Here is a 16,058-nt window from a genome sequence, read left to right as displayed (position 1 = left end):
AAGTGCTAGACTCTCTATAAATGTATATTGTTGTACACAGAAAAAGGAGATTAAAATCCATGCTGGAACTCAGGATTTGAGAGCTGTGATGATAATCCAGAATTTGTTGACTACATTTGAATAAATGTTGATTTTTATTGAATAAATTAAGATTGTCCAAAAGTGCTGCCATTAATTTTGCTGGGTAGACTTGAGTAAAAAAATTCCAATTTAACAGGGTCAAATTCTGGGGTCAACTTATACATATTGGCCATTATTCAATTCACTTTTTCACCAAAATTTTCTCCTAGGAGATCATTTTTCATCTTCTGTTTAAAATAACGGGTTTATATGAAAAGGGCGCCTGTAAAAAAGGGCGCCTGGTGGAGCCCATATAAAAACTTCGGCTACAAAAAAGGCGCCTGGTGTAGCCCATATAAAAACTTCGGCTACAAAAAAGGCGCCTGGTGTAGCCCATATAAAAATTTCGGCTACAAAAAAGGCGCCTGGTGTAGCCCATATAAAAACTTCGGCTACAAAAAAACTCCGGGACGTGTTAATTACTGTTCCCCCTCCAGGCCGTTATGGATATATGGATAGTGGGGGAATGAAATAATTTGGCTTCCAGTGCTTGTAGCCCATATAAAAACTTCGGCTACAAAAATAGTCTGGGATGTGTTAATTACTATTCCCCCTCCAGGCCACCATGGATAGTGGGGGAATGAAATAATTTGGCTTCCAGCGCCTGTAGCCTATATCAAAACTCGGCCGAATAAAAAATATGGGCTACAAAGGGGTGCCCTACTGTAGCCGAAAACCTTGTAGCCGAAAAATATGGGCTACAAAGGGGCACCCTACTGTAGCCCAAAACCTTGTAGCCGAAAAATATGGGCTACAAAGGGGCGCCCGCTTGTAGCCTATATAAAAACTCGGGCGCTCTTTTCTACACCTTGTAGCCCATATTTCCAGAAATAACATTGATGTCTATGGCGGCGCCCTTTTCATACAGGCAGCTGAGGCGCCCTTTTCAACCGATACCAAAATAACAGTTGTCATTGTCCATTAAGCTTAGATCAGCATACTCCATTAAATGCAAATCTTCTTGCTCTTTTATTGCAATAGCTATCCAAACAATCTAAAATGTGATGACAAGTACCAGTCACTGGCAACAGATAGGCGTTATAAACTCCCAAAAACCACCAACAACTTGCTGGTAGCATTGTCCATTAAGCTGTACGAAAGTCAGAGTCCATTAGGGGGAGTGCACATTTATTGGCTTGAGAATGGGCAGGATGCCCGAAACAGCTCTAGGCCAGTGTCTGTTGCCATGATTTAATCGACACTGCTATGGACTATGGACTCTGATCTTCCTACAGCTTAATGGACAATGCTACCAGCAGGCTTGTTGATGGTTTTTGGGAGTTTATAATCTGTTGCCAGTGACTGGTACTTGTCATCACATTTTACACTGTTTAGATATCTATTGCAATAAAAGAGCAAGAAGATTTGCATTTAATGGAGTGTGCTGATCTATGTCGTTTAATGTACTAGTGTCCTACCTGGTCCTCTGGTGGACTGATCGTTCTTTGCACCTCCTTGTGAAATAGGTGTGTGCAGCTGAGAATCCTTATCTGTTACTGAGCTGTACAGTGATTGTCCCCATTGATAAGCCATGGTCCCGCCCGTTAGACCATTGGCACCATTTAACAAACTGGTGGCAGTGATTGGCCCCAATGATGGAGCCATGGTCCCGTTCCATAAGACACCATGGACAAACCAGGTTTAGCATATCTTTTGTTCCCTCGATTTTTGCCCTCTAAACCTAGGTGCATTTTATGGTCAGGTGTGTCTTGTGGTCTGAAAAAATACAGAACTGTCAAAATTATTCTTGCTTGCTGGTGGCTTAAAAGGTTATTGATAAAGTTTGAAAATATCACCTAGGAGAAAACTCAGGAGAAAAAGTTGAATTAGGACCCTTTGGCCTCCATTCTGGCATCTATGGGCACGTACACACACCATAACTTCTAGAGGACCGCCCACGCCAACGGGCGTGGCCGCAGCGGCAGCCCCAGGACCGCCTAACGCCAATTGGTGTCAAGTCCTGGGGCTGCAGTTTGCAGGTGATAGCGCGCAGGCTGCACGCGCATCTCCTGCTCGAGGGGCGGAGCTCCTCCCCGCCTTCAGTCTCCACCGTCTATTTACATGTACAGCGCTGCAATCAGCAGCAGCTCTGTAGTGGGGACAGCTGTCCCCCTGGGGGACAAGAGAGCGATCGTCTCTCATAGGCAGAAGCCTATGACAGCCGATCGCTGTGATTGGCCCGGCTGGGGGGAGGGAGGGATTGGGGGGAAAAAAAAAAATATATATATATATATATATATATATATATATATATATATATATATATAAATAAATAGGAAAAAATAATAAGAAAATAAAGATATAAATATTTATTTAAAAAAAATAAACAACTTGGGGGCGATCAGACCCCACCAACAGAGAGGTCTGTTGTTGGTGGGGGGAAAAGGGGGGGGGATCACTTGTGTGCTGTGTTGTGCGGCCCTGCAGCTTGGCCTTAAAGCTGCAGTGGCCATTTTAGTAAAAATGTGCCTGATCTTTAGGGCTCGTTCCCACTATCGCGAATCTGCATGCGTCCAACGCATGCAGATCCGCACATGTAATGCAAGTGGATGGGCCTGTTTCCACTGTAGCGTTGTTGAGGTGCGTTTTTTTCAGCGGTAAAAAAACGCACAAAAGAGCCAACGATTTCGCCTGCGTCGGGAATCCGTGCGAATCGCCGCTAATGTATTTAATAGTAAAAACGCATGCGTTTGTTACATGCGTTTTTACCCGCGATTTCGCGTGCGATTTCGCACCTTTTTCAATTTTATTTTGCCCTGGCAGTGTCATGGTTAATTTCGCATGGCACCCTGCCATGCGAAATCGCATGCGAAATCGCGGGTAAAAACGCATGCGGAAACGCATCCGCATGCGTTTTTACAAGCGTCGGAATGCGGCCGAAATCGCGTCGCAACAGTGGGAACGAGCCCTTAGGGGGGTTTACCACTGTGGTCCTCAAGTGGTTAAGCAAATGAGGAGATACATTTATGTGAGATAAACATTTTTTTGTAGGTGAAATACCTCATGCGGTATTTTCCTTTTTTTTAAGCAATTCTGAAAGATTTTTCTCCATTTCCGAACATGAGGTAAATGCATAAAATGAGGTAAAACATGGGGTATATCAGCGGTAAGCATAATATAAATAATTGTAGTCTTTAATTGTCTAATGTAAGTTAGTATAGTCCTTGGAAGATGTGTTTTTTTTTTTTTTTTTTGATGAGGGAAGGTATAGCAGCCTATGGAAAGTAAATTTATAGGCATCCCCTTTAAAAAAAATCCAGTAAATATTTGGAGTTTTATTTCTACTATTCTTTTTTATTTCACAGCCTGACTATGAACTCCACTAAAACAGCAATAGGAACTCCACTAAAAACTGCAAAATGCACAGAAATTGACTTTACTTCCAGGTACAGGTAGGTCTTAAACTGATCGGTAAATTATGTGCTAACTTGCCCCCTAATTTCCATGAGAATAGCTATTTTCTAAAATCACAAACACTGGTTCGCACGACAGCCCCCAGGTCTCTCTCACTGGCTGGGGCCCCCAAACCACCATGCGATACCTAGAGGCAAATGCGGGCGAGCCCTGGCTCTCTCACTTCCAGGCTCTTCTCACTGCAACACACACATTTGCTCACTACCAGTTCAAGCAATTTCCTACCTTTATCTGGTCAGCAGGCGCCAATAAGCCAATCAGGTGTACGGTCATACACCCTTTGCCTCCCATACCAAATCTAGCAGGAATTGCATAAATTAGCATTCAGGTGGGAGGCTCGGTTGGACGTAATCGTTGATTACATCTTTTACAGGGACCGCCGCATGTAGGCATCTCCTACACAGTCCCTCCCTAACCACTCACCTGTCAACCACATCCTGGAAGCTGCAAAAAAGACATTTAAAATCACAAACACTGGTCCACATGACAGCCGGGGGCCCCAGGTCTCTCTCACTGGCTGGGGCCCCCAAACCACCATGCGATAACTAGAGGCAAATGCGGGCGAGCCCTGGCTCTTTCACTTCCAGGGACTTCACCCCCACTGCCTCTGAACTATTAATAGCTATTTTCTGTAAAATTAATGCAAATTACCTCATAATTTACCTCATGAGGTAAAACATGACTAAAACCTACCAGCATTGCTAAATGTCATTACCTCATGAGGTAACTTGCTGTACATGAGGTAATTTGTTTGATAACCCTACCAGAATTGAGGCCTTTGTCTTATTTATGCTACTGTTACCACCAGCCATCCCCTTGGCAGCACACTGCTCTGCTACAGGAAGACAGATTTGCTGTACAAACTTCAGAGATAAAATGTAACCACTGAGACCAAGGGCGTAACTACAGGGCAGCAGCCCCTGCAACAGCAGGAGGGCCCAGAGCTGTAAGGGGGCCCCCAGTACTAGTTCTCTCCCTCCGATAAAGGGGTCCATCCTTCAGATCAGGGGTTTTTGTAGCTACACTTGTTATGGTGAGAAGATAATGATGTCCACATTTGTTATATGACCCTTGCTAGATGGGCCCCCAGGCTGTGAGGGTCGCCAAGCATAGGCGAGGGAAAGAATTTGGACACTGGGGAGTTTTGCAGGGGGTCCCCATGGTTTGTAGACACCAGGAAACTTCTTTATAACCTTGCCACTATGCAGACAATTATCTCTTCTTGAGTTAATTTTTTTTTTTATTCAGGTGTGCTTTTTCACAAAAAGTTCTTTCAAACGTTGCAATAGTTACAGACAGGGATGGTCGTAGGCAGCCAACTTCGCTACGCTGGAACTACGCGTATTTTTACGCAAATACGCTTCGCAATCTACGGCTCCGAAATCAGCCACTTCGCTACGTTAGCATACCGTAGACTACGCATTAAAATACGCAAGCTTCACGTATTGCGTAGCGTAGTTGATGCGACCGCTTATGCCCTTATGCGGAAAAATTTCCGCAATAATTTGCTAACTATGCGCATACACAAACTAATATAAGCATACATTCCAACATCCAATGCGAAATTGTATGCGTACAAAGGGCAATAAAATTTCTGCGCAAGTGCAATGACCCGTATCAATGCAGTTACCGCACGCGTAGTTGACTTCGCAATACATACGTCAACTACGCGTAGCGGGCGAAGCTACGCATAGCGGGACTACGACTACGCGGAAATGCGTAAGTGTAGTTCTTCAACTTCGCCTACGAACTACGACGCGTAGTTGCGTAGTACGATGCGTACATTCGCGCTGGCGTAGTTTACGAGCAACCCTGGTTACAGAGGATTATTCTCACATACAATGCAGCGAACACTAGGAATCCAGCGCTGGAGATTTGGGCGTAGCCGGCGCCACCATAGACCTTAATAGGAATTACAGCTATAGCAGCGCACAGTGAGTAACTTTGGCGCCATCAGAAGACGGAACTGAAGGTACTTTTACTGTAATTCGTCCGCCAGCAATAGCTGGAAGCCACATTACATCATTCCCCACCATCCACGTGGACCTGGAGGGGGAATAGTAATTAACGCCGCCGGGACTTGTGCAGCAGCAGGATCATGGGCGTCCGCAGAAAATTTTCCAGGGGGGGGCAAAAAGTGGGGAGTTAAAAATTTGGGCTGGTGTTGTGTGGCGCGCGTAGCGCGCCAAAAAATGGAGCTACGTCATGCGGCGCGCGTAGCGCGCCGCGCCGAAAAATGGGTGTGGTCATGAACCAGAATGTGGGTGTGGTCGTGGGTGGAGACAAGTTTACATGAACTAAGCAATGGTGGGACATTAGATTAGGACAATGGTGGCGAACCTTTTGGAGGTCGAGTGTCCAAACTGCAAAGTCACTTTACTATCACAAAGTGCCAACAGCAATTTAAACTAAATACAAACGTTTTAACTCATACATGAACATTATGGAAAATTAAGTTGAAAATAAACTGTGAAGATAAACAATTTCATCCATCGTACTCCTGAAAAAAATTATTCATTTTTTTTAGAACCTCCCAGTTTCATTTTCTGTTTTAAAAAGCAGAAAAAGTAGGTTTAATGCTATTGTCTCATATGATGATGATTCAGCTTTTTCCATAGTCTCGCAGTTAGCAATCATGTGACCCCCAACAAGACAAATTCAGCAATCATGAGGCCCCCCCCATCAAGACAAATTCAGCAATCATGAGGCCCCCAACATGACCAACTCAGCAATCATGAGGCCCCCAACAAGACAAATTCAGCAATCATGAGGCCCCCAACAAGACAAATTCAGCAATCATGAGGCCCCCAACAAGACAAATTCAGCAATCTTGAGGCCCCCAACAAATCATGAGGCCCCCAACAAGACAAAGTCAGTAACCATGAGGCCCGCAACAAGACAAATTCAGCAGTCATGAGGCACATAAATAGACAGCTTTTCACATAAATAGGCAGAATGCCCCCTTAATATGTAGACACCTCTCACCTGGCAGCAGTTCCCCAAAATACACTCAATCTGACAGCAGTGGTTCCCCAAAAATAGGTAGCCCCAGGTCTATAGGTGTCCCCAGAATAGGTGGCCAGCGGTATAGATGTCCCCAGAACTGGTAGCCAGGGGTAGAGATGTCCCCAGAACAGGTAGCCAGGGGTATATGTGCCCAGTATATGTAGGCACGGGTATATGTCCCAGTATATGTAGGCAGGGGGTATATGTCCCAGTATATGTAGGCAGGGGTATATGTCCCAGACAGTATATGTAGGCAGGGGTATATGTAGGCAGGGGTATATGTCCCAGACAGTATATGTAGGCAGGGGTATATGTCCCAGACAGTATATGTAGGCAGGGGTATATGTCCCAGACAGTATATGTAGGCAGGGGTATATGTCCCAGACAGTATATGTAGGCAGGGGTATATGTCCCAGACAGTATATGTAGGCAGGGGTATATGTCCCAGTATATGTAGGCAGGGGTATATGTCCCAGACAGTATATGTAGGCAGGGGTATATGTCCCAGACAGTATATGTAGGCAGGGGTATATGTAGGCAGGGGTATATGTCCCAGTATATGTAGGCAGGGGTATATGTCCCAGACAGTATATGTAGGCAGGGGTATATGTCCCAGACAGTATATGTAGGCAGGGGTATATGTCCCAGACAGTATATGTAGGCAGGGGTATATGTCCCAGTATATGTAGGCAGGGGTATATGTCCCGGTATATGTAGCCAGGGGGATATGTCCCCAGAAAAAGTGGCCATGTGTGCAGGAGGAGGGGAGCAGCGGAGAGAAGAGGGAGAGCTATGGGCACTCACCTTAGGGGGCTCTCCCTCCCTCTCTCGCTCTCCCCTCCGGAGTCCGGAATGAAGTGTGCAGCGGCTGGCAGCGGTGGGCGGAACTTACCTCCTCTCGTCGCACGCGCCGGATGGATTAGCCGCTACTCTGGCCTGATCCAGACCAGAGTGCGGCACCAGAACTTCCGGCGCAGGAGCGAGAGGAGGTAAGTTCCGCCCACCGCTGCCAGCCGCTGCACACTTCATTCCGGAGGGGACAGCGAGGGAGAGAGAGACCCCTAAGGTGAGGGAAGGGGGGGGAGACGTCCGCCCTTCCCCACTGTGCCCATAGCGCTCTCTCTCTTCTCTGCGTGTTCCCCTCCTGCTGGCTGCACGGGCACGCGGCCAGGGGGGGGCAGCGGGCGGCCAGGCTCGGGCAGATGCCCGGTTTTGCCATATGTGCGGACGCCCATGAGCAGGATAAGCCATATATCGGCTGTATCCTGTGCCCAAGTCTCCCGGCGGCAATTTCTCTCGTACGCCAATGCAGTATTGTGTGGATATCATGCCAGGTACACCAAACAGTCCAGAAATGGCACGAGAATGTATTATCTCATGTGCAAATCTTTCATAATATTTGAGCAGTCTGAAGCAGGGTGGGACTTATGCTGGGCATACACGGCTCAATTTTGCCACTCGATTCTTCCGCTCGATGGAATCCACGCTCCATTCTGCAGGCGATTCTCTTATCTTCCGCTCATTTTTCTTATCTTTTTCCACGGTCCTCAATGCAGAATCGAGCGGCGAAATGATCGGGCGGGAAATCGGATGTGCTGGAAATTATCTATCGAGCCATCTAAATGACTCAGAATCGAGCCGTGTATTCCCAGCATTAGAGATATAAGCTATACCTAAGTTCATTTCTGTAGACTTTCACCTTTGTTTCATGGAGTTCAGTCACTTAAATTTATTGCATCCTGTTGCTCTGAGTAAAATATTAACCATGTAGTTCAGTGTGAGTATAAAGATTCCCCCTCCATAGGTGTCACCAGTCACATGCTGCTTGCTCTGCAGCTCGGGTGAGTTGATTCTGTCATGGTCATTACATCATCACTGTCATGCAGGTGTGATTCATTTATAGAAAATACTTGTCATGCTGTATTCTTTGTAATGTCAGCTTGGTGACTTCATCTGGTGGTGTGATTGCTAGTATAAACAGAGTAGTACTAACCGGTGATTACATCACTATAGCAACCAACTTTCAACTAGAAAAATCTATTGGCAAATATGTGTGCAACATTCCCTGGGAAAGTACCTGTTAAGCTTAAAGTTAATATCTGTTTTTTAGTTTAAATAGTTATGCTATTTATTAACAACCCCTTATCTTATATAATCTGTGTTATTTGTATTTTTGTGTGCATGAAAAAAGGGCGCCGTGAAAAAAGGGCCCGGCTGAATAACGAAATGGCGCCGGTGGATAACAAAATCTGATAACGATAAACATCGTTCTCAAACTTGGTTAACAATAAATACTGTTGTAAAAACAGATGGGAAATAATAACGAAAATATATTAATATTAAAAATCATTACATAATTCAACAATACAGCTTAACCCAACCCTACTCTCACACAGAACCCTCCCCTGGTGGCGCCTAATCCTAACCACCCCTTGGGTGGTGCCTAACCCTAACCACCCACCTAGTGGTGCCTAACCCTAACCACCACCCCTCCCCCCGGTGTTGCCTAAAACTAACCGCTGCCTGGGTGGTACCTAACCCAACCACTCCCCCGGGTGTTGCCTAACCCTAACCACTCCTTCTGCAGAAACACCCTTTTACACATTGAAATGATAATATCTTTGATAAAGTAAAATCTATACATACAAACAAAATAATATGAAAAAAACTATAACTTTGCAAGCTTCTAAATTAATAACATGCCTCAAAAACTTTAATGTTCTAATGTTGTTAACAATATTTATTGCGGCACCCTTTTTTCTGCTTTTTTCCCCGTATTAATGATAATTGCATTAGAGTCTAGTGCGGCGCCCTTTTTTTCGTCCACCCTCAGCCGGCACCCTTTTTTCGCTGTATTCATGATAATTGCATTAGAGTCTATGGCGGCAGCCATTTCGTACACCCTCAGCTGGCACCCTTTTTTACTGCTACCGTGTTTTTTATTCCATATGCTTTCATTACTAATATTAATTGCATGTATGTTTTATTTGGGAAAGTATTCATTAAAACAAATGCTGGAAAAGCGTGGAAGTTTTAGTAGTATGGTCAGGGCTGTTTCTTCCACATGGGCGGTGTTGTGCCCCCAGCCAGCAGTGCCGGTGTTACAGTGAGGCACGATAGGCAACTGGCACCCCTAGGAATCACTGTGCCACTCCTGACGAGTAGTCTAAACCCCCCCCCCCCCTCTGCTCAGTAACATACAGTTGACGGCTTCTAGGCTCCAGCAGCATACAGCATATGCTGAACAAGGTTGGGTCTGTAAAAACTCTCCATGTCAGCCTGAGTTTATGTAAGTTTAAAGGACAACTGTAGCGAGAGGTATGTGGAGGCTGCCATATTTATTTCCTTTTAAACAATACCAATTGCCTGGCAGTCCTGCTGGTCTATTTGCCTGGAGTAGTATCTGAATCACACCAGAAACAAGCATGCAGCTAATCTTGTCAGGTCTGACAATAATGTCAGAAACACCTGATCTGCTGCATGCTTGTTCAGGTTCTATGGCTAATAGTATTGGGGGCAGAGGATCAGCAGGATAGCCAGGCAACTGTTATTGCTTAAAAGAAAATAAATATGGCAGCCTCCATATTCTTCTCACTTCAAACATTTTATACATACCTGGGGCTTCCTCTAGCCCCCTCTGGCAGATCGTTTCCATGCCGGCATCCAAAGCCTCCTAGATCCTCCGGTAACAGCCCCGTTCTCCTTAGCCAGTCGGCACAGGCACAGTGCAGCCAAGTATGCTCCCCCATCTTACTCCCACGGCTGAGAGCATTCTGCGCATAGTTGTAGAACAGGGCTGCTCCCGGAGGATCTAGGAGGCTTTGGACTGTGGTGTGGGAGCAATCTGCGCGGAGGGGGCTGGAGGAAGCCCCAGGTTTGTATAAAACTTTTTTTTCCTGTCGTCTCAGGTTCACTTTAAGTAAAGCAAGGGTCTTATCTATTTGTCATAAATACCTCACAATCCTTGCAAGATCCCTTATAGTTAATGCATCTGGATGTATCACCCGAGTTATGCAAAAAATATCTAAAGCTTGTCATACAAACATCAATTTTGATCACCCAGCCAGCCATTGTGCCCCCCCAAAAAAATCTGAAACTGGAGCCACCACTCCCCGCCAGGCCCCCTGCCCCCCCCCCAGGCCTTCCCCCTTCTTTATTTTGATCTCCGGTGCCGCTGAAGATTTTTCAGTGTAGATACTCACCTATGCCTGCAGGCGCGCTCCTCTGTTAGGCCATACGTTCCTGTCTCCATACCCATTGGCCACATCTTCTCAGTGACCTGGTGGCATGTGATTATGTAGTAACATGCGCCCGGTCATGGAGGAGAGGGGCTCCTATGAGGATGAAGACAGGAACACACAGAGTCGCTAGCTTGCCAAAAATTCTGTGGGGACAGCGGGGACCACAATAAAATTGGGTGAAGAGACACGGGGGGGGGGGGGGGGTTGGGAGCAGCAGCTAGCTCAGGGGCCCTGGGTTTTTTTTTCTTTGGCAGAAATTAAGGGCCCCTAATGCTGCTTACAGGGGGGTGGGGTTCAGAGAGGCACCCCTGGTTAATTTTGCCCCTCACACTCCCTCTGCACTCAGTCAAGCAGAGCATAGCCTTTACTAATTAATGTGCAATTGAATCACTAGCTTAAGGTGCATAACAGCAGTACCAAAAATCACTCACCTACTGACAGGGCACTGTTGACTACTTACTCTAATACTACACACTGTATTCGGTTTGGCAAAACATTCCTCAGAGTAATGCTTGGCTCACACATAAAAAGGGTTAGGCTTTAGGCTTCATGGGGAAAGGGGGGGGGGGTCTTAGGCATAGGTAGAGGTAGATATCATGTGAGAATAGAGTTAGGTGTAGTGATAGTAAAATCTGAGTAAAATTTACTGATATTTTGCTATCATATTTACCACTGCCCAATAGTAGAATATCGGTAATTTTACCGATATTCTACAAGCAGCTATTTCCAGAACACAAATTTCTTTGAATCATTTATTGTAGCCTCGCATCACACTCCTGATGCACATTGCGACTTTGCCCCTCCGTTGCGATCCTGTTGCCCAACGCTACATGCATAATGTGAAAGCAGCCTACATGTGTACACGTACTGTATGTGGATACTGACTACTACATAAAATACCACAATAAATGATAATAATGTAGACAGCAGTCTTTATCTACATTACAAAGTTGGGACAGTTGTGTGATGTGATGACATTTGTACACAGTGGAGGTTAATAGCCACACTTTACCTCGTGACAGTTTGTGTTGTAACCAGCATTTATGACAGAGTCAGTCAGGTGGTGTGAGAGGGGAGGAGCTGTGCTGCTATCAGGTAATATCAGCAGGTGAGTGTGTGGGATGTTACAGAGCAGAGCCAGACAAAGGCAGAAGATACATAGGACTGGTGAGTACCATTGCACTACACACAGTCAGCTTATACCAGCCGAAGTCCAACTTTTACACCTACTCAGACAACAGGACAGAGAGTAGCTGCGCCAGCAACCTGCACACTACCTGCTGAGGAACAGAACATTCAAACACTCCTAGGGGGGAATTTATACTTATAAAATGATCGCTATTCCTTTTTTCTGCACTTTGCTTCTTCTCACTAACACTATATTATAATTTAACATTTATAAAAAGGCAATCAGATTTTCATCTCAGGCAATTTTGATCACTGAACTGTAATCAAGATCAATTGGTTATCTACAGATCTTTTCACTTGACTTAATAGATGTGATCACTAGCTGTGAGCATTACTTTGCACCAGAAGAAGTTGTGTTCAGCTCACTGACTTGTATTGCAAATTTAGGCAGCTAAGTAATACTGAAGTGAAATAAAAAAATAAGATACCTATGGAGAGGGAAGGCTCTGCTTCCTATAGAGCATACATGTCAAATTTCGGCCCGTGGGCCAAATCTGGCCCTCGGAGCCATAAGTTTTGGCCCTTGGGTGGTTTCCCCACTTTGCATTATGTTTGGCCCACTCTAGACCACCAGAGAAGCTATAGTCCTAGATCACCAGGGAGGGGGCACCACTAGATACCAGTGAAATGTATAAGAGAGGAAAGGGGGGGCCACTACACACCAGCGAACTGTATAGGGGTAGGAGGGGGCCACTAAGTACCAGGAAACTGTATGGGGAGGGAGGACCACTAAATACCAGGAAACTGTATGGGGAGGGAGGACCAGTAAACATCAGGAAATTGTATAGATGAGGGAGGGAGGACCACTAAATATCAGGGAACTGGATATGGGGTGGTGGGGGGGCTATTAGACAACAGGGAACTTTATAAGGGAGAGAGGTGGCCACTAGACTTTGAGGTCGGCCCGCGACTTGGTCCCAGAGCTCAATTTCAGCCCACTTTGTATTTGAGTTCGACACCCCTGCTATAGAGCCTCCCCTGCCCTTGCTCAGCACCCTTGTTCCAGTACTGTAACCCCCATTCCATGTATTCAACCAGCTGTTGAAATATGCCTTTGGGTACCTTCAGAAGGTTTCGGGAGCCCTTGTGTCTCTGAGTGCTCCAGAAAATAGGCGGCTCCATACTGCGCTTGCGCTCCTGGAGCTTTCCGAGGGCTCCCGAAGGTGGCAAATCCAAAGAGCAGACAGCAGGGGGACCAGGACAGAGGACCAGAAAGGCTCTAGGACAAACATTCTCAACCTTTCTACCCTGGAGGAACCCTGCAAATAACTTTTTGATCTCAAGAAACCCCTGCAAACAATGTTTTGATCTCGAAGGAACCCCTGCATTTATTTTGGAGGAAGCATGGTCTATATACTTCCCTCACGATGGGGGAAAAATTCCAAGGAACCCCTGCAGAGTACTCAAGGAAGGATACTCTAGGATCTAGGGGATCCGTTAAAAATGGCGCCAGAGCCTACAGTGTAAAAATGGCGCCGCATTAATTTGCATTATAAAACAATATTTATTGTTTTATGAGTTAAAAAATGGCGCCGCACTAAAAACGATATTTATCGTTTTATGACTTCCATAAAACTATAAATATCGTTTTGAAATGTAAGTCATAAAACTATAAATATCATTTTGAAATGTGTTGAATATGGGTTTTGCTCCCAGTGTGTGTGTGTGTGTGTATATATATATATATATATATATAGATATATATATATATATATATATATATATATGTATTTATGTGTGTGTGTGTATATATATATATATATATATATATATGTATTTATGTGTGTGTGTGTGTGTGTGTGTGTGTGTATATATATATATATATATGTATTTATGTGTGTGTGTGTGTGTGTGTGTGTGTGTGTGTGTGTGTGTGTGTGTGTGTGTGTGTGTGTGTGTGTGTGTGTGTGTGTGTGTGTGTGTATGTGTGTGTATGTGTGTGTGTGTATGTGTGTGTGTGTGTGTGTGTGTGTATATATATCTGATAAGAGAGAGATCTGTCATCTGCCCATACACCGCAGGTCGATTCCCGATCAATTTTATGCTGAAATCGATCCGGAATCGGTCTTGTGCACCGCATCCGCCGCCTTGACCCTGTGCCCCTGTAATGTAAATGTCCCCCCGGTGCCCCGTGTAAAGGATAAATGACCTGTCCGCAGCCTGCGATTGTGCCCGCTGCCTCCAGGATATCTCCTCTATATACACACAGGCCCCATGTACTAGGAAGCCACTTGGGGCATGCGAGTATGGCGAGGGGAATGCGCCCGGAAGCCAGCGGAGGGACAAGCGCTGGCCGTGAACAGGTAATTTATCCTTTACAGGGGGCACCGGGGGGACATTTGTGCACCAGATCGACCAACATCTTGCAGCATGCGAGGTCAAGAATGCAACCAATTTTGCCCCGAAATTGGTTGCATTGTTGGTCGGGCATGCATTTGGCGGCATCAATTTTCATCCAATTCGATTACAATAATCGAATTGGATAGTCAATCGGCCGCCAAGTTGCCTGATATATGGCCACCTTAATGATCAGGCTGATTGGTCATTTCTGAATATCACAGTCACAGATTTCTCCTGAAATTAGAAAGCAGGCCTTTCCACTGAAATGTTATGAATCTGTTGATCAATGTGTTGATATTTTGAAGAAATAACAGAACTTTTCTGGTAAGCAACCTATTGGCCCTATCGATAGGACTCAGGGGCAAACCCAGGATTTTCAAGGGGGGTATTTCTGAAAGGTCTCCCTCAGCCAAGCACAATACAGTATAATAATATGGTAGGATATCTTGCTGTATACACACAATGCATTTTCCCGTCCGACTGACTGACAACAGGGATAGATCAGGAGCAGTTTGGATACAGATAATAATGAGGACAGCCGACATTGGTAATGAAGGAGAAAGTGAAGCATTCACACAGCAGAGACACAGGGCTGTGCTCATTCAGAGCTGCTCCATGCTCTATACACACGCTGCTGCTACATCCAAAGTCAACTGTAGCAGGGAAAGAAAGGGGGCAGTGCTGTGAGCTGCTGGATCCCTGCAGAAATTCTGGTGTCTCAACTTGTGCCTGTCCCCAGACACTGCACCAGGCCTGGTCTGAGGGGGGAGTCTGGGCAGCTGTAATCCCCACCTGCGTTTGCCTATGAGGACTCCAGGTTATGCTGGGGGGAATGTGCTGTGTCACCAGCAGAGGTTGTCACTATAGTCGGGCAGATTGCATAATGATGTGTGACGCAATGCACAGCTGGAAATACCAGTTTTAGGTTCTTATGTTTTCCTTGCCCTGAGGCTCCTATTGACTGGAACAGCACTAAGTGTTTTACAGTATAAAAGTATATTTTGCTGTAAATGTGTAGTTTTACCTGTTTCGTTGTGCATCGTGCAGCAATGGAAACATTCCGGCCCTGGTGTGTAGTATATGTACATCTGAAAAAGGCACAGGATAGCGGTAGTAGAATATCGGTAAATTTACCGATACTCTACTACATTCATATAGTAAAATATACCAATATTTTACTATGACATATCCTCTCCTTCTCACACAGAACCCTCCCCTAGGGGTGATTACCCTCCCCCCACCTGACCTTAACCCTCTGTGGACAACTATCCTTACCCCAGTGTTAAAGGGTACCAGAGACGAGGCATACCTTTTTATACATACATGGGGTTTCCTCCAGCCCCGTGCACATGGATCGTTCCCATGCTGCTGTCCTCCGCTGCCTGGAGCTCCCGGTACTGGTCCCATAATCTCCTCCAGTCGCGGCCAGTCTGCGCAAGAGAAGTGCGCCCTCTACGTATCTCTCCAGCAGCTGGAGGAAGCCCCAGGAATGTATAAAAAGTTAAGTATGTCTCATCTCTGGTTTCCTTTAAGACGCATCCTATTTAAAAAGGCGCCCGCTATTATAGGTGATGCCCTTTTAAACAGGACGCGCCTTGCACCCATTTCAACTGCTCTGTCTAGTATCGTTGGAGTATATTCAGTAAACTATGTAATGTATGTTAAAAACCTGCCTGGCGTTCTGATTCCCGCGGCCGTGGGAACGTTTTTTGTGCATATTTTTTTTTCGATCATGTAGCTAGCCTGGCG

The 16,058-nt window shown here is 45.6% G+C and overlaps 1 protein-coding gene across 1 annotated transcript in view; it reads left to right on the top strand.

Moving 5' to 3' along the window:
* Window positions 1-11,867: 11,867 nt before the first annotated feature.
* The window catches only part of LOC137545635 (spartin-like), a 33,050-nt gene continuing 28,859 nt past the window's right edge, over window positions 11,868-16,058 (top strand). Inside the window, exon 1 of the mRNA XM_068267082.1 lies at window positions 11,868-11,948. Coding sequence (XP_068123183.1) covers window positions 11,903-11,948 — 46 coding nt within the window. The 5' untranslated portion in view covers window positions 11,868-11,902. The remainder of the gene's footprint in view (window positions 11,949-16,058) is intronic.

The sequence above is a fragment of the Hyperolius riggenbachi genome, chromosome 2 (assembly GCF_040937935.1).
Source record: "Hyperolius riggenbachi isolate aHypRig1 chromosome 2, aHypRig1.pri, whole genome shotgun sequence".
Taxonomy (NCBI): Eukaryota; Metazoa; Chordata; class Amphibia; order Anura; family Hyperoliidae; genus Hyperolius; species Hyperolius riggenbachi.
Note: the sequence above shows the minus strand (reverse complement) of the source record. Positions and strands in the feature narration are given on the sequence as shown.